At 47.0% G+C, this 25,060-nt stretch overlaps 1 protein-coding gene across 1 annotated transcript in view; it reads left to right on the forward strand.

The window, feature by feature from the left end:
- Positions 1 to 457: 457 nt before the first annotated feature.
- LOC115100039 (DNA methyltransferase 1-associated protein 1-like) overlaps positions 458 to 25,060 on the forward strand; it is a 53,172-nt gene continuing 28,569 nt past the window's right edge. The window contains exons 1-8 of the mRNA XM_029618193.1: positions 458 to 594; positions 3,454 to 3,563; positions 13,954 to 14,045; positions 18,484 to 18,679; positions 20,446 to 20,604; positions 21,911 to 22,078; positions 22,530 to 22,715; positions 24,813 to 24,884. Coding sequence (XP_029474053.1) covers positions 3,462 to 3,563; positions 13,954 to 14,045; positions 18,484 to 18,679; positions 20,446 to 20,604; positions 21,911 to 22,078; positions 22,530 to 22,715; positions 24,813 to 24,884 — 975 coding nt within the window. The 5' untranslated portion in view covers positions 458 to 594; positions 3,454 to 3,461. The remainder of the gene's footprint in view (positions 595 to 3,453; positions 3,564 to 13,953; positions 14,046 to 18,483; positions 18,680 to 20,445; positions 20,605 to 21,910; positions 22,079 to 22,529; positions 22,716 to 24,812; positions 24,885 to 25,060) is intronic.

Here is a 25,060-nt window from a genome sequence, read left to right on the forward strand (position 1 = left end):
GACATGCGATCTGTAAAGACTGGCAAACATATGGAAAGGGGACCATGCTCCCTCTACAAATGTCCTGCAGGGACACTCAGCCCAAAAGGCCAGCACTCCTCTAGCAGAATGAGCCCGAAGACCTTCTGGCACCATCAGGACTTTACAAATCGTTACAGAAGACTTAGAAGCCTTTACACCTCCCCTGCCCCCACTGAACAGCACACAAGATCTGGGAAGACCCAGCACGCGCAGCTCCGGGCCCAGAGCCCGGAATGCGGCTCGCTAAAGGACGGTAGTTCAAGCCCAGTCTTTTATGCATTTCAGGTTTACTTCATTTTTAACTCAAGATGCATCTGAGGAAAGGGAGGAGTCGAGGACCAAGAGCGCCCTCGGTTCCCGCTTCGTAGGGCCGCTCCTCGTCTGCTGGCACATCTCCGTGCCCCCGCCGCCGTTTCCATGGAAACCGCGCCAGAAACGCTGTCCAGCGCTAAGAAAGGTCCGACCGGAAACAAGACCCGGCGTTTCCTGTACCGGAAGTGTTTTCGACCGGACGGAAGGTGGAGCTGTACCAGCGGTGAGACGGATTCTCTTGTGCTCGCAGCGGCAGAGACGGTAAGAAATATTTGTATTATATCGCAACCGCGCTTTACCCTAACTCTTCTCCCTCTCTACACCGCACAGAGGCCGTGCTTTACCCGGACTCTTCTCCCCTTTTGTACTGCATAGGGACCATGCTTTATCCTGAGCCCCTCTCCCTTTATACTGGAGGTGTATAACTGGATGGGGACAGTGCTTTATCCTGACTCTTCTCTCTCTCTACACCGCTCAGAGATTGTGCTTTATCCTGACTCTTCTCCCCTTTTGTACTGCATACGGACCATGCTTTATTCTGAGCCCCTCTCCACTTCTACTGGAGGTGTATAACTGGATGGGGACAGTGCTTTACCCGGACTCTTCTCCCCTTTTATACTGCATAGGGACCATGCTTTATCCTGAGCCCCTCTCCCTTTATACTGGAGGTGTATAACTGGATAGGGACAGTGCTTTATCCTGAGCCCCTCTCCCTTTATACTGGAGGTGTATAACTGGATAGGGACAGTGCTTTATCCTGAGCCCCTCTCCCTTTATACTGGAGGTGTATAACTGGATGGGGACAGTGCTTTATCCTGACTCTTCTCCCTCTCTACACCGCTCAGAGATTGTGCTTTATCCTGACTCTTCTCCCCTTTTATACTGCATAGGGACCTTGCTTTATCCTGAGCCCCTCTCCCTTTATACTCGGGGTATATAACTGGTTAGAGACCTGGCCAAGCCACACACACACTTTTTTTTTTATACTCTGTATGTAGGACTGGATAGGAGCTACCCTCTGTCTTGGTTCTCTCCCCTGCCAGCCTTCATATAGTCCTTCAGTACAACAGCCCCAATGAGCAATCCTGGGCTGGAAAGCCAACTCAAGTCCTCCTCTGAGCTGGCTGGCTGATATTTTTTTTAAAAAAGCAATATTTAGTATAACCTAAAAAACCCTGAGTTTTCCTCCTGCTTGCTTCTAATGGCCCTGGATATGAGCACTCTTTTATGTACTTATTTTATTTAAAATATATTTAAAATTATTTTTATACCGCAAACTCACAAAGTTGCTTTGGTTTATAAGCATAAAGGAAAATAAATTACATATGTTATTAGGCATAACGACAACACAAAGTCACATTAAATAAAACCTGCCAATTATTCCTTCCTCATACTGATTCTTTTTACCATCTAGTCCTGTAATTTGGTTTTAGTCATGTGTTGCATAAGAGATGTGAGTATCTCAACCATTGTAATTTGCCCCGCATGTAGTGGTTGGAGATGTGCAACTTACTATCTAGCATTGCCCTCAACCCCCACAGTGGGTCTGATGTAAGATAGGAGTTAAAAATGTGTATTGAACTTTAGTGCATATTTTCTTTGCTTGTATGCTAAAAAAGTTAACTCCTGATGCGGAAAGCTAATATAATGCATATGCATCTGGAGTTAAAAATCATGTAAACCTAAAAAATGCATGCAAAAAAAATAAATAGCATCCCTAAATTACATTTAACGTGCACACAGCATGAGTTAATGCTATACACCTCTGCACTGGGAAGTAATAGCTAATGCCTTGATTAACATGGGATTTGAATAAAGGAGTACTAATTGGTATATTAAACTCTTTGTTAAATCAGGAGCCTAGCTGTATGCAGAAAAATGTGCACACAACAGCATGCTAATGTGAGCATAGACCAGCACATCCTATTACATCAGGGCTAATGTGTGTGGGTCAGCAGTCCAGCCTACTGGAGCTTGTCACACCTAAAGTGTGCTGACCATTCCTTTCCTTTGAAAATTGACTAGGCTAAAATGGTCCCTCCCAACTCAGATGTATAATGTTAAACTCTCCTGCTTCAGAGGATCAACAATTTATATAAAAAAAAAAGATTTTGCAGTGTGTGGTTTTTCATTTTTCACTGTGATGCTTTAAGGCTTTTGATGGTGCTGCACTAATTACATCATGGGCTTTGTTATGTTCTGGCTATGAAGAAAGAGTGTTTTCCTTTATAGACCCCAGCCTGCAAATTACAGCACAAATGTTTCAGTAGGAAATGGCTTATTTGCTGCTGTGATATATGCATTATGCTCATGCTCCTGGGTAACATCTCCCTTCAGCATAACCACTTCTGGGGAGAAGGGTCAAGGTGACTCAAATCTCTAATGCTTTAGGATTTGCCACCAAAAGAACCTCATGTTGTACATTCCCTACCAGAGCAGAGGTCTCAGCAGCTGATATTGGGCCTTGAAGTGGATGTTAGCCTGCGAGGAGGTGAACAGAAATCCGGTGGATAAGTGGTGGCACAGAGCGGGAAATTCCCCGGGATTTGGTAGCAGAGCCAGGGCTGCCTCACCAAAATCCTGATTTGGAATCCCCTATTCTTGCAAACCTACACTTTAATTTTTAAAAGCAATAGAATGGATTCATGTTTTCACGTGTTTACAGAATCAAATAAGAACCAAATATACTGAGAATGTGACACATTTGTACGTGTGTGCCCCTGTCCCATCTGCAATCCACTGCTCTTACAGACACTAGTTTATGGTAAGCGCACGTAAGGGTGCTCAGGGGTCTCCCATGCCTGGAGATGGAACTGCATTTGTACACCATTGCTAAAGCTCAGCTCTTCTTACCGACTGAGTGATAAAGGCAAGAGCTGGGTGCTAGTGCTTCATCTGGTAATAGTAGGGACACGTAGAGCTTTGTATTCCAATTCCACGGAGCAGTAACTGAGTCTGCAAAAAGGGGATTTTAGCCAGTAAGTGGACTGAACACATATGAGAGGCCCACATGGTCTCATTATTCCCCAGAAACAATTCTCAGTGGAAGGACATGTCCGTGTTGATAAAGGAGGCAGATTTGTGACACAAGTTTTACTGTTTATCCCGGTTTCTTGCCAGAAGGCAACATGGCAACAGGTGCGGATGTTCGGGATATCCTGGAGCTGGGAGGTGGGGACTGTGAAAACACGGGTATCATCAGCAAGAAGGACATCATCAACTCGGATAAGGTAAGTGGCGCCCAGCCCCTGGGAGGCAGTGTGAAGGGAAGGGAGATGGTGAGACTGGGCAAGCAATAAGAGAAGGTTAGATTTCTTGCTGTCTGGCTGCACAAGTTATCCAGCTAATTGGTTCATGACCAGGCTGCTGAATGTACTCTGCTGTCTTATAGTTAGCTGGAAAAGTTTATCCAGCTGACTTTAGGACATCCAAACAGCAATCCTACACTTATCTGGCTAACACTGAATATCAGGGTTTATCCATCTAACTTGGCCAGACAAGTGGCTCCGCTCCAGGACGCCCCTGTCCTGCCCTTTACGTAACTTTTTAGACCAATAAAAACGTGGTGCCACGTGACTGGCCCTGCCTGACTAGTATGGCACCAGTTAGCCAGCTAAGGCCAAACTTAACTCGCTAAGTGGCACTGAGTATCGGACCCATAGTGTTAGATCTCTGCTTTTAAACCTCTGCCGGCAGGAAGGAAGGTCTTTCATGGGAAATGCAGGGTGTGGGAAGGAAAGATTGGATAATGTATTTCTCTTGTAGGTGGTGCCCACAGCTTCCTGCAATAACATGATTAGGGCTGCAAAATCCAATTAATTGTTGTAATGTAAATTGCAGTGGGAGAGGGGGGTCAGGCAGAAATGGTGGCAGCCCATGCATCTTTCCAGAGCTTCATTTGTAGAGAGAACAGAAATTAAAACGTAAAGTGGATGGTGGGGGCCGTTTTCCAGATGTGTGCACACACTCTCTCTCGCACACCCATACGTGAATGCGCTCTATTCCTCCTCCTCCCCCAGCCCCTGCTGCTTATGCCCACCAAAGGATGACTGGGTTAAGGAGGAGGGCAGAGAGAATGGGGGCCTTTCTCTCTACTGTCGTCCTCCTCCTGCTGGTGATTCTTGTCCTCCATCCCTAGCCCCCCCCCCCCCACCATGATTCCCTCAATGGTCCTCATTCCCATCTGCAGTGGATCGAGAGCCCCCAATCCCTTCTCCACTATACTCATTGCCTTCCCCAGCAACTCTCCTCCTCTCCCTCCTTGGCCAGTAAGGCACAGGCTGCCTCCTCGGGCTGGGATGCGGCACTGCCAGATCTCTTCAGCCTCCTTGGACGTGGGCGGAAAGCTGGAATTCAGAGGTGCAGTTTGCTCTTTGTGTCTTTGGCTGGATGGTGGAGGAGGAAAAGAGCAGGAGAGCATGCTCTCCTCGTTCATTCTTTCCTCTCTCCCTCCTTTCATTCACTCTTTCCCTGCCTCACTCCGGTTGCCTCACTTACACTCCACAGCACCTTTGATCCCCTGACTCACTCCCTTGTTTCTTGACAACTCACTCTCCTCCTCTTTCTGATCCCTTCACTCACTCTTCCCACCTCTTCCCTTCCCCAATATCCCCTTGTAGCGTATTTGGGCCGGCTGCAGCCATAGGAACCGTTTCAGGAATACCACAGGACTTGACTAACTTGGTTTGGGTGCAATTATTTATTTACAGTGCATAAATCAAAATAATAGCTCACCTTGCATCAGGCACACGCATATTAGGTAGACATTCGGCATTTGGATATCTCGTAAGGTCCTACCAGCTCCTCTGAGGCCTCCTCAAGCTCTCTAGGCCTGGGCTCTTATGGCAGGGTGAAGGGAACCGACCTTCACCCAGAATCCCTTGCAGCCTTCTGCCTTAAAGAGATCTGGGGTTCTTAAGGTAGAATGAGGGAGGAGTTGCTATACTCCGTCACTCCCCCTTCCTGTTCCCCAAGTGTGGTCATCAGAGGCAGAAAGGACTGGGAATCCAGAGCAATAAGCAGCATTGGGGCCAGGAAGCCAGCAGCCTCAGTAAATGGCAGAAGCAGTGGAGCTGACAGCTGGTCACTCCTTGACTCTTCGGCCTTGCTAATTCTCCCTCACAGCCTCCTTAACTGTGCCAGAGAATCATGCAAAAATCAAAACCACGCGGCTGCTTCCTTCTCAGCATAAGCAGCTCCAGCACATCCTTCTGGGGCTGGGATGTCAGAGATGATCTGTGCACGCCAGCGACTCTTCTCTGTTTCTGTATGGGAGCTAGAACCTATTAACGCTTCAATCTTTTTTATTGAGTTTCACTATTATATACACATTACATGTATACTGTCCCTAAGGTGATGTGTGTTTTCTGCACCCCCCACCCCCGGTATCCCAGAGATAAAGAGGAACCCATCTATTCTTCAGTAACATCTCCAAAACTAACCCCTAGTTCCTTCCCTCCCCAGCATCCATCGCATTGTTCCAGAGAAACGAGAAGGTCCACCCAGTTTTCAGGACCCAAGCTCTAATGTATAATCTATGAAAAATTGTTCAGGATAGAACTACGCGCTCTATATGGCAAGCTCCAGATCTTCAGGAAGACATATTTCTTCAACGTTACGTCTACTATAATCTCAATATATTTTTCATTTCTCTACTGTGTCACATTCGGAGGCTCCGGAAGCAACCAGTTCTTTAAGATAGAGATTTTCTCCCCCCAAACTTTAGTGCATGAATCTGGAAATGGTGTCCCCCCCACCAAATCATCAAAAAGAAAAAACCAGGCCTCCAAAGGTAATGGTCCCATTGTAACCTGATAAATATATGCCTGCATTGCCTTCCAAATGGTTTGCAGCACTGGACATGTCCAGAATTGATGTCCCAGAGCACCGTCCATCTGCTGGCACTCTGTGGACAACATTGACTGCGTCAGCCTCATACGACAGGCACGTTTTTGAGAGTAAAAACCTTGCATAAGAAATCTATTCTGAGTTTTTCGTAAAGAGGGCTTTGTAGTGAGAGAACGAATCCTCGAGAAACAGGGACCATGGATAAGCCCAATTCCACCTGCTACCCCTCTAAGATTCTGGTAAAATCTAGAGGCTTCTCCTTTTCTTCATAAATTTACAGAAGTAGGAAATGCTTTGTTTAGAGGGATCCTTGCAATCGGAGAATTCCAGCAAGAGCTCTCGGTTTTCATTTTGCAATTTTCTCTTGTCTAAGGATAGAATGTAAAGCTTCAGCTGTAAATAGGCCAAAAAATGCTTTTGTGGAATCGCAAACCGTATCTCACTAAAAGACAATGGGACTGCTCCTGCTCCCGACATTTCTGAAATAGTTTGAACCCCTTTAGCCGCTCACATTGGGGAAAAAAAGAGATCATAATCCCAGAGGAAAATCCCCATTCCCCGCTACTGGCAAAATATGTGAGATTTTGCTGCTAAGATGCAACTTGGTGCCCAGCCGTTTCCAGGCCTGTATGATTTGGTGCCAATCACCAATGTTCTGTAGCGAGAGCCCTCTACAATCAGGGACCTACCCTCTCCATCATCTGTCACCTTAGTGGCTTGAAATGTTCCTGCTACGCCCACTCTCCTGTTGGAGGTTTGGGCCAAGAAAACTCCCCCCTCGCATGCTCTGAGTCCCCTGCAGCATTGCATACCGCACCTCTGCAGAGCCTGTGCAGTCTTCTAGCTCGTGATTGGTGCATCTTAATGTAGACTTAGCCCTTACCAGCCCAAGTGACAAGAGGATCTCTGACATCGATACAAGGGATCGGGACTCCCAGCCTAAACCCCAACCCAAGGGACCTTCCTAATTTGCTTCCTCATACTTGCTTCTGAAGAACCTATTTCCATCCCTTCTCCAAAACCCATGATGGTCTCCTCCCCCGCCCATGAGAAGCCCCCAAACCTTCTACGTTTGAAAATATAACATCACCTCTCCAAAGGCACAATGGTCACGAAGATGTGCAGGTTCCCCCCTTCTCCCAACCCACCGAATGGAGGTAAACCAAGTCTGTAATAATCACCTAAGTTCACTCAAGTCCGTGAGTCTCTTTGATGCTGACGATCTGACATATCTCTGATGAGATGAGTTGTAAATCAGCCGTGAACAAAGACAGCTGGAAGGCACAATGACCACGGCTTACACATATGGACAGGTGCCATTAACCAACTCCTCCATCTGAATAGGGCAGTCAGTCCAACCTCCAGTGCAAACCAATTTTGAATTCTGTGGGTAGGTCGAATGCGTTTGTTCTGCGCAACAACCAGAATGAGTCCTTGGCTCAATGGATAAACAACGGTAGCAAACGCAACGTTTCAACTAGCCAGCTTTACCCTGCGTCTCTAAGGGCCATGAGATCCCCTGGTACCTGGCTCAGCATTAGATTGCACAAATCCCTGGGCTTTCTCTGCTGACTCAGATATAGCAGGCTTGATCGTGTGAGAAATGTGGAGCCATGCTGGATACAATACAGCAAACGGGGTGTGCCTGCTCAATTAAACGGGTGCACATGGATAAAAATGCTTTTCTTTATGCTACTACCACCACCGAGACGTCCTGAAAAAGTAAGATGGCCTCCCCATCAAATTTCAGATTTCTAACCCAGCGGTATGCTTGGAGGACCTATTCCCTGTACGTACCTCCCAACTTTGTCACCATGTGTAGAATGCACCGCAAGCACACGTGGCATCCATTGCCAGTTTCTCTGCTAGCTCGCAGTCTGAGATGTTTTCTAGAATGGCGATAAAATGGAGATTATTCCTCCTTGATCCATTTCCAGATCCTCCAGCTTAGCTTTGTGTGCATCTCGAGCAAATGTAAAGCAGAAACTTCAGCTTCTAACGTACTCTGAGCCAGACACCCAGGCTTCTACCTCCTGCAGTACATCAGGAAGCAGCATATGGAGCTCATCAAACTTCCTGTAAAGGTTTTCAAACTTAGCTTCTAAGATCACTGCTTCTGCATTTGCAGTCTCACTCACTGCCGGTTCTCTGGCCTCGGGGGGTTGCTTGCGAATCATGCCGCTCTCTGTCCTTTCACACAACACTCTGGAAGACACCTACAAAAAAACAGCCACTTACCTCACCAAAATAAAACTACTAACCAACATGGAACTCATCCTAAACTTCGATAAGACAGAAATAATCATACTGGACAGAAAGAACAATGCTCCTCAACTACCACCTCTCAAACTAATGAACCAAAAAGCTGCTATCTCACCTATCACCCATGCCCACCCATGCCCACAACCTAGGAATCATAATTGACAATGAGCTATCCTTCAAGAACCACATCACCTCTAAAATCAAAGACGGATATCACAGACTCCTAACCCTACGATGTCTAAAACCTTTCCTATTTCCCAACGACTTCAGAACAGTCCTTCAGCTACTCATCTTCTCCAATCTGGACTACTGCAACTCCCTGCTATTCAACTTACCTCTCACCATCATCCGACCACTCCAAATCCTCTAAAATAGAGCCATCAGAATACTCACTGGAACTAAAAAAACACGATCACATTACTCCTACGCTTATTTCACTACACTGGCTCCCAATAAAATTCAGGATAGAATACAAAATACTATCCATAATACACAAAATAATATACGAAAAACAAACAAACTGGTTAAGTACATCTATAAAACTTCACTCCTCAAACAGAAACCTCTGCTCAGCCAACAAAGGTCTATTAAAGATTCCACCTACTCGTTCCAAACAACTTACCTCAACTCGGAAGAGAGCCATTTCCCTAGGAAGTCCCAAACTCTGGAACACCCTCCCAACCGAACTTAGAACAAAATTTAAAAACCTTCAAAAAAGAACTAAAAACCTGGATGTTCACCAAAGCACCTAGTGACTCTCAGATATTACTTCCCTCCTACTGACCCTATGCAAACCATGTTGAACCATGCAAGCACATAATACAAACCTAACTGAAAACCATATAGTTTGAAATACGATCTACGTGTATAAAGCCTGCAATATTTATCTTGACAATCACATGAATCTTTGGAAAATAGGCTAAGCGATTACTCTACCATTCCCAAGAAATCTATTCACCGTTAAGCACTTTATTACCAACAAACACCTCCCAAGCTGAATACCTAGCATCATACCCAGTTGAGCCTATTACATCCAATTGCTGTTACTCAATAGTAAATTATACTCAACACGAGACATCGCCGTGCTGTGAAACCACTAATAGTAGATGTCATAAATACCATGACAATACCCTGCTGTATTAACATACATAGTATGATGGTTCATATATTCTCTTGTTTTAGCCCCTCCCACAGTTACCTTGTAATCCGCAGGCCCGTTCTTATAAACCTATGTTTTGTAATTGTTAAGAACATAAGAACATAAGAAATTGCCATGCTGGGTCAGACCAAGGGTCCATCAAGCCCAGCATCCTGTTTCCAACAGTGGCCAAACCAGGCCACAAGAACCTGGCAAGTACCCAAATACTAAGAAGATCCCATGCTACTGATGCAATTAATAGCAGTGGCTATTCCCTAAGTAAACTTGATTAATAGCCATTAATGGACTTCTCCTCCAAGAACTTATCCAAACCTTTTTTGAACCCAGCTACACTAACTGCACTAACCACATCCTCTGGCAACAAATTCCAGAGCTTTATTGTGCGTTGAGTGAAAAAGAATTTTCTCCGATTAGGCTTAAATGTGTTACTTGCTAACTTCATGGAGTGCCCCCTAGTCCTTCTATTATTCGAAAGTGAAAATAACCGAGTCACATCTACTCGTTCAAGACCTCTCATGATCTTAAAGACCTCTATCATATCCCCCCTCAGCCGTCTCTTCTCCAATCTGAACAGCCCTAATCTCTTCAGCCTTTCCTCATAGGAAAGCTGTTCCATCCCCTTTATCATTTTGGTAGCCCTTCTCTGTACCTTCTCCATTGCAACTATATCTTTTTGAGATGCGGCGACCAGAATTGTACACAGTATTCAAGGTGTGGTCTCACCATGGAGCGATATAGAGGCATTATGACATTTTACGTTCTATTAATCATTCCCTTCCTAATAATTCCTAACATTTTATTTGCTTTTTTGACTGCTGCAGCACACTGAGACGATTTTAAAGTATTATCCACTATGATGCCTAGATCTTTTTCCTGGGTGGTAGCTCCTAATATGGAACCTAACATCGTGTAACTACAGCAAGGGTTATTTTTCCCTATATGCATCACCTTGCACTTATCCACATTAAATTTCATCTGCCATTTGGATGCCCAGTCTTCCAGTGTCCTTCTGCAATGTATCACAGTCTGCTTGTGATTTAACTACTCTAAATAATTTTGTATCTGCAAATTTGATAACCTCACTCGTCGTATTCCTTTCCAGATCATTTATATATATATATATGTTGAAAAGCACCGGTCCAAGTACAGATCCCTGAGGCACTCCACTGTTTACCCTTTTCCACTGAGAAAATTGACCATTTAATCCTACTCTCTGTTTCCTGTCTTTTAACCAGCTTGTAATCCACGAAAGGACATCGCCTCCTATCCCATGACTTTTTTGTTTACGTAGAAGCCTCTCATGAGGGACTTTGTCAAATGCCTTCTGAAAAGCCAAATACACTACATCTACTGGTTCACCTTTATCCACATGTTTATTAACCCCTTCAAAAAAATGAAGCAGATTTGTTAGGCAAGACTTCCCTTGGGTAAATCCATGTTGACTGTGTTCCATTAAATCATGTCTTTCTATATGCTTTACAATTTTGTTCTTGAGAATAGTTTCCACTATTTTTCCCGGCACTGAAGTCAGGCTCATTGGTCTGTAGTTTCCCGGATCGCCCCTGAGGCCTTTTTTAAATATTGGGGTTACATTGGCCAATCTCCAGTCTTCAGGTACAATGGATGATTTTAATGATAGGTTACAAATTGTAACTAATAGATCAGAAATTTCATTTTTGAGTGCCTTCAGTACCCTAGGATGCATACCATCCGGTCCAGGTGATTTGCTACTCTTTAGTTTGTCAATCTGGCCTACTACATGTTAGACCCACCCCTTCTTTTTGCTCAGGCACGCATGTAATTTGTGGATTTAAAATACGCATTGCTCATGCACAAGCTTCATACTCATGTGTATGGGTCTTTTGGTGTGAGCAATGCTTTTAAATTGGCCCCTGAGCATGTAGGGCCGCTGCTCTTACAGCTAAGGCAAACTCAAGGTCCAAATTGCTATATATTTTGGGCGGGATTTTTGATAGTTGTTTGCAAATAAAACTTCTGTGAGCCAGCAATAGATAAAACTCTTGTCATTCTGATCTCTTACAAAAATACTTAGCTCTGGTTAGTAAGGACAATCTATCAAGGGGGTCATTCCCAGCTATTTATTTCTGTAACACTGTAAGGATGTACTGAATATTCAGTGTCAGCTTTCATTTCATATAATTATTTGGAAGATACTTGATAAGAAATGTATCCTTGGTCTTAAAGCTCATCCTGGAAGGCATTTAATGGAGAAGCTTTCTGCCTTTATTTATTGAGTTTTATATACTGTCATTCGGTAGAGCCATCATAACGCTTTACAAAGTATGTATTTTTCTTAGCAGTTGTGCAACAGTAAAACAATGTGAACATTTTCAGAAATAAAACCTATCAAGTCCAGAAAGCATTAATAGGTTGGATGGGGAGGGGAAGGAGGTTCAGGGTGGAGAGCAGGTGCGAGATCAGTTGAGAGTTGGGATGATCAGACGTCTGAGGGTCAGTGTAGAATTTGCAGAACATTAGTGTTTTTAGGTCTTTTTTGAATGTTTTTAGGTCGTGCTGGGTTCTCAGGGCTTTAGGTAGGGGGTTCCACAGTTTAGGGGAGGCAATTGAAAAGGCTCTTTCTCTTGTGGTTGCCACAATAAGTCTGAGACGTTTGAACACACTCGGCCTTCGTTTATTTATTTATCCAGCAGATGAATCCAGAAGGATTAATTTTCTAAGCTGGTACATTTAGAGACCTGAATGACATCATGGCAGTGCTAATTCTCTCTGTACCACTAACAGTACGGGTATTTCTCTGGTTAGAATTTGCTCATGCATGATAAGAGTTGCTTGGGTGCTGTTATTTGTTCTCTAGCTGGGTGGATGGTTCTTAAACTGGGTGGAATATCATCTCTCTCACAAATATGAAACTATTGGAAGAGCAGGAACGTAGACGCTCACGTAGTCTGGTCCATCTAGGAGGCCGGATGTTTGCTGGTTATTTAGGTTATTATAGAGGCTTGTGATTAGTCATGGGAAAGGTGGGTGCTGTGCTACTATGAAAAATATGCTAATATTCCAAACCAAATGAAGGGAGAAAACTATTCAATATGTCTCAGCCAGGACCATATCTAAAAATATTTATATGTGGAGCATGAAACTCATGCAGATACAGCCTGCTATTGTCAGTCCTCACTGTAATCATTGGTCTGCAATCCTTTTTGTATTTGCAGTGCTTTCTTAGTACAATTGAAAAAATAACGTCGTTGACTTGTACAACAGTCTGTAGGCTAGCAAAATTCATCATCTTCCCTTAGGTTTCCATGCTTTGAGTGGCTCTCTGCATCGGGACGCACTATATTCTGATCATCCCGATGTTGCCCCGCACAGTGAGGGGAGAGAATTTATATTCGCCCATGGACCAGACCACTCCCGTTATTCAACAGAGGGGCATTCATCGTGGATATCCAAAACTGCTCTCGCTTACTGAACTGCCTGTCCCTGTCACCTGCCTCCCGACTCGTAACTGGGATTTGTTCAGCGCTTGTCCTTTTCATTTGCTGAAACGTATGATTACCCTTCAGACAATGCTGCGCTCTGACTGCCTGTATTTTTTCAGTCTTGAGGCAACTCTGTGGTGTTCGGTTAATCTACTTCATCCAGTTCTTTTTGCACGCCCAGAATAAATCATCGGGGAAGAACATTGCAAAACATAACCAGAGAATTAGTGCGATTGCTAAACTTTTGTTGTATATTGAGCCGTGGGATGAATCCAAGAATTGCCAGTCATGACTTGCAGGGGTAACTCGCATCGCTCACATGTGCAGTAGAAATGCAAAAACGATGACAGCCTGATGGGGACTGCCAGTAGCAGGCCGCGTCCGCATGAGCATCAGGTTCCATGTAGGAAGCTCATTTTAGAAATATTATTGGATATGGTCCTGCTTTAGACACATAAGTAAGGCTGGATCGTTTTAAACATTAGTATGACAAATATAGCAGGAAATCTGGAGCCCTTTGGAGTGTTCTGTGTCCCGGGTGCTGTAATTGCAACGTATTTGCCCTGAGCACTTTGTAAGTGGTGTGGCAGTTTTAAATGCAATTTGATGATGGTATCGTATTAGATAAATTATGCTTTACAGCAGGGACTGGCATCTGCGGTCCTGGTGGTCCCACAAGCCAGTCGTGTTTTCAAGTTATCCACGCTGAATATTCATGAGATGCATTTGTAAATACATCTGTGGCCCCTCTTATTCCATATGATGGTAGAGTTCTTCCAGAGGGATTAGTTGTGTTCACAGCATGGGAATAGTATTCAATAAAAAATATATGGATACATGCAGCAGTTCTGTTTGTCAGTGACTTGTAGCAAACCGATTCTTTCATTACAGAAAAAATCCAAGAAGTCTGCAGAAACTCTGACCTTCAAGAGGCCGGAAGGGATGCATCGAGAAGTCTATGCATTGTTGTATTCGGACAAAAAGTAAGTGAGAGACCCTGCCGCCGGGACCAGCCCATGCTCCTCCCAGCTGCTGCCCAAGGGTGTGTCGAGCTGGGCTTTCCCTTCCCCCGTTTCTGCTGACTTCTCACTAGGAGATAAGAGTGCAGATCCCCTGCAAGAACGAGACCTGTGAGCCCATGCACTTCATCTTATTATTATTTTTTAATTATATGTTGGTTACTTTGAACTTATTCTAACAAATTCCAGTGTGTAAAGTTACAGTACAGTGGTTTCGGCCCGCAGACTTTTGTGGTTACGGAATTGGTCGGTGGATGTCTCCTCACAGTTGGGAGCTTTTCCTTTTAGGGAAAAATTTCTTTTTGGGGATGATTTGGAGCAGCTCATTAAGTCCTTGGGGGATAATAAGGTGTATAAGCTTCCTGAGGATAAGCTGAAGGCCTCCAGCGGTTTCGGTCCTTCCCGTTCTCATTTTAGAGCTCAACGCTGTTTTTGCCAGTCCAAGCCAGTCGCCTTTGGCCAAAGGCAGCCTTCTAGGAAGTCTCAGTCTTGGTCTCATTCCTTTCGAGGCTGGAGGCCTCCCCGAGACAGCGGTGCTTCAGGTGCAGCAGGCCCTAAATCATCCCAATGAAATAGCGTCGACCCACCCCTCTGTTCCGATGGTCGGGAGACGGCTGTCCTTGTTTTATGAGGAGTGGGTCAAGATCACGTTGGACCACTGGGTTCTAAGCATTATAGAACATGGTTACGCCTTAGAATTTGCTCACCCGTTGCACGATCTGTTTATGGTGTCTCCCTGTGGGTCCTTAGGGAAATGGCGCCAGGTAGAACAAACACTTCGTCGGTTGATAGACCTCGGAGCGGTGATCCTGGTTCTTTCGGAAGAGCAAAGAACCGGCAGATATTCAATTTATTTTGTGGTTCCCAAGAAGGATGGGTCCTTCCGTCCGATTTTGGATCTGAAGGTCAACAGAATTCTTAGAGTGCCCTGTTTTCGTATGGAAACTCTGCGGTCCGTAATTGCCTCAGTCAGGGGAGGAGAGTTTTAGCTTCCCTCGATCTGATGGAGGCGTATCTACTCATAGCGATTCGGAAGGACCATCAGTGGTATCTCTGGTTCATGATCCTTCGCAAACATTACCAGTTTCAGGCCCTTCCCTTCGGTCTGGCTAACGCTCCCCACACCTTTACCAAAAAGATGGTGATGGTGGCAGTGGCCCTCCGATGGGAGGGGATCCTGTGTCATCCTTATTTGGGCGATTGGCTCATTCGAGCATAGTCAGAGGAACTATGCAAGTCTGAGGTGGCCAAGGAGGTGCAGACCCTTCACTCTCTGGGCTGGATCATCAACCCGACTAAGAGCCAGTTGTGTCCCACCCAGGTCCTGGATTTCTTGGGGGCGCGGTTCAACACTCGGATCGAAAAGGTCTTCCTTATGCAGGAACGGCGGATAGCAAGCTGATGTCTCAAGTTCGTCGTCCCTTGGCTCTGACGCTTCCCAAGGTGTGGGACTACTTGCAGGTGCTTGGTTCTATGGCATCTATACTGGAGTTGGTTCCTTGGGCTTTTGCTCATATGAGGCCGTTGTAGAGGGCATTGCTCTCACATTGGGATCCCAAATCTGAGGAGTTCCAGATTCCCTTGCCACTCCAGGAGCCCACCAGGTCCAGTCTCGCTTGGTGGTTGATACCTGAACATTTGTCTCGGGGTTTAGACCTGGAAGTCCCTCAGTGAATCATTGTGAAGACTGACGCCAGTCTTTCCGGTTGGGGAGCAGTTTGCCAATCTCAAGCACCGCAAGACCAATGAACACAGCAGGAAGTGCAATGGTCCATCAATCATCTGGAGACACGAGCGATACGATTGACCTTGCTGAAGTTCCTTCCTCTCATCTGGCATCAGTCAGTGCGAGTGTTATCCAACAACGAGATGACGGTGGCCTACATCAACCGGCAAGGAGGAACAAAAAGCCATCCTGTAGCATTGGAGGCGGATGTTCTCATGTCCTGGGCGGAGAAAAATCTGACCAAGCTAGCGGCTTCTCACATTGCTGGGATGGACAATGTTCAGGCCGATTTTCTGAGCCATCAGCAACTGGATCCTGGAGATTGGGAGTTGTCCGACAAGGCGTTCAGGTTATTAACTCATCGGTGGGGGATTCCTCGCTTAGATTTAATGGCGACTCGGGTGAATGCCAAGGCGCCTCGCTTCTTCAGTTGTGGAAGGAGTGGATGCTCTTGTCCTTCAGTGGCCCCCGCAACATTCTGCTCTACGTCTTTCCTCCTTGGCCCCTGGTGGGCAAGGTTTTAAGAAGAATAGAGGCCCATCCGGGTCCAGTGGTTCTGGTGGATCCGGAATGGCCACGGAGGCCGTGGTTTGCGGATCTCATCAACCTCACAGTGGTCGGCCCGGTCCATCTGGGTCATCTTCCAAATCTCCTGATGCATGGTCCAGTATTTTTCGACCAGGTGGATCGCTTTTGTCTAGTGGTTTGGCTTATGAGAGGCGGCAGTTGAGAAAGAAGGGCTATCCGAATGCGGTAATTTCCACTCTTTTGTGGGCTCGCAAAACCTCAACCTCTCTTACTTATGTCCGGGTCTGGAAAGTGTTTGATTCGTGGTGCAGTCGGTCGAAAGTTTCCCCTTAGCACGCCTCAATAGTCCACATCCTTGCCTTCTTACAAGAGGGTTTGGCAAAGGGGTTGGCTTTCAGTTCTCTTAAGAGTGCAAGTGGCAGCTTTAGGCTGTTTACGAGGGAAGGTGGAAGGAGTGTCCATATCGGCTCCTCCGGATGTGGTGTGCTTTCTTAGAGGTGCTAAGCACTTGAATCCTCCCTGACGGGCTGTTTGTCCATCTTGGAGTTTGGATGTTGTGTGAACCTCCTTTTGAGCGTGTTACTTTAAAGGACCTTACGCTCAAAACGTTTTGGTAGCTATCTGCTCAGCTCGGAGAGTCTCGGAGATTCAGGCTCTATCTTATCGTGAGCCTTTCCTTAGGTTTTCAGATTCTGGTGTCTCTCTACGAACGGTGCCATCCTTCCTTCCTAAGGTCTTATCGGCTTTTCACATGATCCATTCGGTTGAGTTGCCAGCCTTTCCAGATTTGGATCCAAATTCTCTGCATGCACGCAAATTGAGGAGGTTGGATGTTCAGCGGGTCCTTCTGCGTTTTTCGTTTGTCTGACCATCTTTTTGTTTTGTGGCGCGGTCCTAAGAAATGGCATAAGGCTTCCAAGGCTATTGCTATTGCTTTGGCGTACATATGTCACGGGCGAGTGGTTCCGGAGGGTCTTAAGGCTCATTCACTTCGGTCTCAGGCGGCGTCCTGGGCAGAAAGTCAGTTGATTTCCCCCCAGGAGATCTGTAGAGCGGCGACTTGCAAATATTTGCATACTTTTGCTCGGCATTACCGTTTGGATGTTCAGGCTCCTGACTCCGAGAGTTTTGGAAGCGGTGTGCTTCGAGCGGGCTTTCTACGTCCCACCCGTGTAAGGCAGCTTGGGTACATCCCAGCAGTCTGGGCTGATCCGGGTACGTACAGGGAAAGGAAAATTGGTTCTTACCTGCTAATTTTCGTTCCTGTAGTACCATGGATCAGCCCAGAGTAGAGGTTCTTTCCACTCGAGATTTTTTCCATTTTCTGACAGACTATACCAGAACGAGGACTTCAGTGCTCTTAATCTATACTTAGTTTTGATTTAGCCACTAAATTTGACCGTTTTTGGATTACCTGTTAGAATTTAATTTCTGCTTTGGTACTGTTTATACTGAAGGGGACTGCAGGTGGTGCACCTTCAAGTTTTTCTCTGTCTCCATCTGCTGGAAGGGAGGCATAACCGAGCAGTCTGGGCTGATCCGTGGTATTACAGGAACGAAAATTAGCAGGTAAGAACCAATTTTCCTTATTTTTGTATCCGCATATTCCACAAATGTGCACATGCAATTGCTCCACCCAGCCACTTCTGAAACTGAATAACCGTTTTGGTTTTCCATCTGATCGACCCCCAAATTTTCAGGATATGTCAGAGAGTGCATGAGGTTCATGACAGGGGTATATTCCACCGCTATGTGCATGTGACTCTCTGGTGTGTACTTAATGCGTGTCACGTTTTCAGGAGATGGGGGTGGGTGAGGGTCATGACAAGGCATTTCACGAATACCCACATGCAGTTCTGCCACCTGACACACCAAATTTTCAGGAGATGTCAGGGGGCCAGAAGGAGTCGGGCACAGGTAATTTGTCCATTACTTCTGTGTGCAGCCTCTAGTTACATTCATAGCCGTGTTAATTGCATGCATTGATTAATATGCAGAAACATCTCCTGCTGTTGCTGGCTAAGAAGAGGTAGGAGAGAGGGTGGGAAGGGAGCAGCAGACAGGTCCTATGCTAATCTTTCTCGGGGAAGCGATTCCATTTTGCTTTGTGCTGGCTGCGGGTAAGGCCCTATGTGTTCCTTCCCCCAGGGATGCTCCGCCCCTGCTGCCCAGCGACACCACGCAGGGTTACCGCACTGTGAAGGCCAAGCTGGGCTGCAAGAAGGTCCGGCCCTGGAAGTGGATGCCCTTCACGAACCCAGCCAGGAAAGATGGGGCCATGTTCTACCACTGGCGGCGAGCAGCCGAGGAGGGCAAGGACTACCCCTTCGCCAGGTTCAATAAAGTAAGGACAGCATCTCATGACGGACCAGCCTTATCCTACTGTAGCACCCATAGAAAGTACGGTACTCGGCTACATGTTTCTGCATTTGTTACGCTTTCTCCTTGCTTCGGAAAGCTCTTATCTAATTGTTAACCCCTTCTTTCTCAGCAGCAGTGCCTCTGATCTGCTGTGCGAGATTTTATGTTTTAGGTTCCGGATTGCGGACGCTTCCTGAGGTGTTGGGCGTCTTCGTGGGCCATCCCTCAGGAGGAGCCGGGCCGCCTGGGGTGGGGGGGGGGGGGGGGGGGGGTTGGATACCCCCTGACTGGGTTCGCCCGCAGTGTACCGGACGGTCCAATAGCCAGGGGTCATGGCTCCCTTTACCTTCCGAGGCACCTCTCGACCACCTTCCTCTGGACAGGGAGCTTCCCGCTTAATAAAGTTTCTTTTAAGTTCCTTGTTTTAAAAACAAAAAAAGTAGAGCTTAGCAGGAGCTTCGGCCTCAAAAGCGGGAGCTGTTGGCCAGGGCGGGGAGGTGCAGGAGTGAGCGGCGGTCGACTGGCTGTTAACCCGGGGATTCGCGGTGCCTCTTTCCTTGTACGGTCCCCTGGACTCTGCCCACGTTCCTGGGAACTCCCCAGTGGGGGTTGCAGTGGCTCGGCGAGCATCTCCGCACAGGAGACCTCATGGGGGGAGTGCTGCGGGGCATGATCGGGACCATGGCGCCAAAAACCTAACATGGCCGCCTGCCGCGCGTGTGGAGGGTGGCCAGTGTAACCCCAATATTTAAAAAGGGCTCCAGGGTTGATCCGGGAAACTGCAGACCAGTGAGCCTGATGCTGAAAGACTGAGTTACTGCCAAGATTTGCTGCTTAGTTCAGAATTTTTCTGCTTCATAAACAATTTTTCTCTCAGAGGACAATTATGGGATTCACTTCCATGTCTTGTTTGCTTCTTGATGAACAAGGTTTATGGTTCAGGGGTATCTAACCCTTAGTTTCCTATGTCTGTGTAAAACGTTTTTAAAGTATCTCAGCTTGGGTACAGGTCAGTACTGAGGGACTGCAGGTGGCACCCTAGGTTATGTAGCAGTGCCTCTGCCTCCATCTGCTGGTGGGAGTGCATAACCCACTGGTCTGGACTGATCTGTGGTATAACAGGAACAAAAATTAGCAGATAAGAACCAATTTTCCTGTCTTGGCCCAGGCCTAGTGAACATAAATGCTGCATAGCATGGTGAAAAAATAGGAACTCTCTGCTCAGGGTCAATCCTGGAACCCGGGTTAGGCTCTTATAGGGGTTATAATTAGTCCCTCACAAATTCAGATTCACAAAGCTTTTTTTGGCATGACTGTGTGTGCATGTGCTGCCAAAGTGATGTATAAATTGACTAAAGTCAAAGAAAAAGAGAAAAGATGACACAGTAACGACGGTAGCGATAAAATAAAATGCCTTGTATGGGATTCAGACCTTTCATTCCTGCAGTGTCGGGGCATGGAGAATGCCCAGGGTGTATCCCCGCGTGCCCTTCCAGCCTCAAAGCCCCAAGGGGTTGGTTTTGCTCACCTGTGACTGCAGCGTGTGACTGGGACTCGATTCTCTGTTCGTATAGCTGAGAAGCCTGAAACGAATGTGTTTTCATCTTCTTGTGCCAGAGCTGTTAGAGTGCTCCCGGAGGTTTCGAGCCATTTTTGCACATCTGGGCGAGGTAGGGGCACTGTGACGCAGGAATAAGATGAATATGCCTCCCTCCCTCTCTCTTCCCCTCCTGCATGTTAATGTCCCAGACAGTGCAGGTGCCTGTGTATTCGGAACAGGAGTACCAGATGTACCTGCATGATGATGGATGGACCAAGGCCGAAACAGATCATCTCTTCGACCTGTGCCGACGGTTTGACCTCCGCTTCATTGTCGTCCATGACCGCTATGACCACCAGCAGTTCAAGGTGAGTCGCCAAGCATGCTAAGGTCCCAAGATGAATTGTCCTGTGGTTGACAGCACAGTCCTTACTGATCTGGGGCCAATGAACTCCCCAGGATCTCTCTCTTCTCCTAGGGCAGTGGTTTGCTGTTGCCTTATCAGAGATCTTTGGGGAAACTAACGCAAGCAGAATTCATAGTTCACAACTAAATGTTATTTTTAGCTTCCCTTTGCTGTTCTCTTGCCTAGAATGCACAAAGTGACTTTATTATTCAATAAAAGGCATCTCTCAGTATCAATTAATGCACAGCATTAGACAATATAGCCAGCCAGGCTGAGAGCTCCAGGGTTAGACTATGCCAGCCTGCAGGCGTACTCATTACGTGGCAGTGCCTTCCTGCTGTTTGCAGCGACAGAGGCCGCCCAACTTCTCTCAGGAGTGTATGATGTTCTCTCCTTCATCAGCAGGTGCCTCGCTGTTTGCCACTCTCGGAGCTACAGTATCTTTCTAAGGGAGTCATTTATCAAAGTGCTATATGGCGTTTTCGCATGAAAAACCCACCATTAACGCATGCTAAAGCACCATAACGTTTGGTGCAATGCAAATGAGAAAAAGGGGAGGATATTGGGGTGGGAATTTTGGCCAAGTGGGCTGGGCTCACGGTTTTGCGAAGCCATATCGCACGGCTTTAACGCGAATTTTAACTACACCTTTTTCATTTGTGTAAAGCTGTGCGATAGGGCTTTATCGCGGTTGCGATGTGTTTCGCACATGCTGTTTTCATCGGTTTTAAGCTCCTGGAGATCCAGCCTAGCTATCAGGGCCCTCTGGGGAGAGAGAGAGAGAGACCTGGGTAACATCAAGCTAGGTTGAGAGAACATTGCCCAAATCTCATCTTGGAGTGAGTGTCCTCACTCCGAAGGACATCAAATCTTCACAAGAGAGCACTGTTCTGTTCGTACGTCTCACTTTGAATGTCAAAGTGGCCCCTAACCCCTACACTAATACCTAAACCTCACCTCTCGTGATTAGGTGGGCCTCCCATAGGGATACAAATACCTATCTAGGGTGAGGGCATTGTGGCGAGGTGCTCTCTCGCGCTCTCTTTCTCCCTCTCTCCTTAAACCTACTAAACATGGTCCGTCTCTCCCCCCCCCCAGTGGTTGTATGTAGGAAATACATCAGTTCTGGCACTTAGTGCAAATTGTGATAAACTGCCTATTACCCTAAAACACGAACCCTTTTCCTTTTGCATGCGATATTTAGTGCGTTTTGATAAATCCAGGCCTAAGTGTTTCCCCTGCTGTTTGTTTTGTGATGCAATGTGTAGAAAAGATCCGCGGAAGACCTGAAAGAGCGCTATTACAGTATCTGCTCCAAGCTGGCCAGCATCCGGGCCACTCCGGGAACAGACCTGAAGATGCCAGTGTTTGATGCTGGGCATGAGCGGCGCAGGAAGGAGCAGCTGGAACGCCTGTACAACAGGACCCCGGAGCAGGTAGAGCCATGGACCTTAAAGCGGCTTCCGGCAGTGCTGAAATGGGTCCAGTTTCCCACTTCCATCACATAAGTGGGGGGGGGTGTTAAAGATGGGATAGGGGGTCAGGTGGATTTGTTCTGGGCTGCGAGGGGGGGGGCGGGTTGAGAGGACAGAAGAAGGTGAAAATGGCAAACGTTTGATTGTTTTGCTGCTTTGCCTGTGGGGTGCATAAGAGTCACTGCAGGCTGAAGGTTTCTGTATTTGGTAACTTTGGTTAATAAAAGGTTTTACAGTAAAAGGGACACGCGCCATTGCCAGTTTCACCCCAGCTAGTCATAGGACTTCCAAGCCCCCCCTAGTTTATGAATCCAGCTGTATGAATGGGGATTAGGCTGTCTGGCAGACACTGGGGCAGTGCGGTGCTATTGCTGTGATCTGACTCGGCCGCCATTCCTCCTCTCACCTGCAGGTGTCAGAAGAGGAGTATCTAATCCAAGAGCTGCGGAAAATTGAGAGCAGAAAGAAAGAGCGAGAGAAGAAAGCCCAAGACCTGCAGAAACTCATCACCGCCGCCGACACCACCACTGAGATGAGGCGGGCTGAACGCAAAGCCACCAAGAAGAAACTCCCACAGAAAAAGGAGACAGAGAAACCGGTAAGGATGCTTCCTTGCATCTGATTCTCGTTCCTCACAAGACAAGACCTAGTGCAGAAACACAGGAGGCCCAGCGCTACATGGGAGGCCCGGTGCCTGACGCATGTCGGGAAAACCCAGAATGAGATGCACATGGATGCCCCGTATAACCCAATGTTTGTATGTGAATGTGCGAGAGGTCTGGAACCTGACACACGCGCAGGGTAAAACCCAGAATGAGATGCACATGGATGCACCGTATAACCCCATGTTTGTATGTGAATGTGCGAGAGGTCTGGAACCTGACACACACGCAGGGTAAAACCCAGAATGAGATGCACATGGATGCACCGTATAACCCAATGTTTGTATGTGAATGTGCGAGAGGTCTGGAACCTGACACACGCGCAGGGTAAAACCCAGAATGAGATGCACATGGATGCCCCGTATAACCCAATGTTTGTATGTGAATGTGCGAGAGGTCTGGAACCTGACACACGCGCAGGGTAAAACCCAGAATGAGATGCACATGGATGCACCGTATAACCCAATGTTTGTATATGAATGTGCGAGAGGTCTGGAACCTGACACACACGCAGGGTAAAACCCAGAATGAGATGCACATGGATGCACCGTATAACCCCATGTTTGCATGTGAATGTGCGAGAGGTCCGGAACCTGACACACACGCAGGGTAAAACCCAGAATGAGATGCCCCGTATAACCCAATGTTTGATTGTGAATGTGCGAGAGGTCCGGAACCTGACACACGCGCAGGGTAAAACCCAAAATGAGATGCACATGGATGTACCGTATAACCCCATGTTTGTATGTGAATGTGCGAGAGGTCTGGAACCTGACACACGCGCAGGGTAAAACCCAGAATGAGATGCACATGGATGCACCGTATAACCACATGTTTGCATATGAATGTGCGAGAGGTCTGGAACCTGACACACGCGCAGGGTAAAACCCAGAATGAGATGCACATGGATGCACCGTATAACCCCATGTTTGTATGTGAATGTGCGAGAGGTCTGCAACCTGACACACGCGCAGGGTAAAACCCAGAATGAGATGCACATGGATGCCCCGTATAACCCCATGTTTGCATGTGAATGTGCGAGAGGTCTGGAACCTGACACACACAGGGTAAAACCCAGAATGAGATGCACATGGATGCACCGTATAACCCCATGTTTGTATGTGAATGTGCGAGAGGTCTGCAACCTGACACACGCGCAGGGTAAAACCCAGAATGAGATGCACATGGATGCCCCGTATAACCCCATGTTTGCATGTGAATGTGCGAGAGGTCTGGAACCTGACACACGCGCAGGGTAAAACCCAGAATGAGATGCACATGGATGCACCGTATAACCCCATGTTTGCATATGAATGTGCGAGAGGTCTGGAACCTGACACACGCGCAGGGTAAAATCTGAGAAGGTGACGCCTGCAGATAACCAAAGTCTGATCACCAAATCTCATTCCTTTCCCCCACCCATTGTCCTCATGGCAGATACCAGGCGTCTGTTACAGAGGGACAAGGAGAATGAACCTCTGGTTATGATCTTCTAAGCTGCAAATCCGTGATGGGGTACTTGTGATTCACAGCTGGAAAAGCTTTTGCTTAGCCAACAATGTTTGTTTTTTTGTTTTCCTTCTGCTGAAAGCTTTCCCAACTCTAGTGCATGGTAAGGGGGGCGTCAGGGTCCCCTCTTTTCCCATGTGTAAAGGTCCTCGTGACGTTTGATGCTATCCTCAGCATGCAGAAGGCGTGCATGAGTGGCAGTCCCTCCACTTGTCACACTGCGCCCCAGGCTGCTCTCCTACACTTGATAGTTTAGTTTTATTATAAAGTTCACTCTGCCCTTGGGCTCCTAATTGCTTTTGATGGTCCCTCGTAGCACTTTGTTGTCTGACTCCTACTCTAGTCTTCATCTTATGCCTGGGGAGACCAACGCTGAGGCCGGGCCGAGCAAGTCCAAACCCAAGCAGATGAAATAATTTGCAAGGTACTAGAAAGCCCCTGGACTCTGCGCAGGATCTGGAGCGCTGTGTGCGTGCTCAGTGCCTTTCCCTTCTCTCATCCCCTCCTGTTCCCCTTTCTTGCAGGCTGTTCCTGAGACCGCAGGCATCAAGTTTCCTGACTTCAAATCGGCAGGAGTCACGTTGCGCAGCCAGAGGGTACGTCTCAGAGCTTTACCGGTCCTCGCCCTCTCCTCTCTCCCCTCACTTCCTGCTTGGTTTGGCTCTTTAAAACAGCTCAGTACAAGAAAGTGCCAGCGCAGCGATGGCTCCTCAGGGACGTAGGGCCACAAGTTTTGATTAGTGTTACAGTAATGTCAAGCTTGATGAGGGGG

This window comes from Rhinatrema bivittatum, chromosome 10 (assembly GCF_901001135.1).
Source record: "Rhinatrema bivittatum chromosome 10, aRhiBiv1.1, whole genome shotgun sequence".
Taxonomy (NCBI): domain Eukaryota; kingdom Metazoa; phylum Chordata; class Amphibia; order Gymnophiona; family Rhinatrematidae; genus Rhinatrema; species Rhinatrema bivittatum.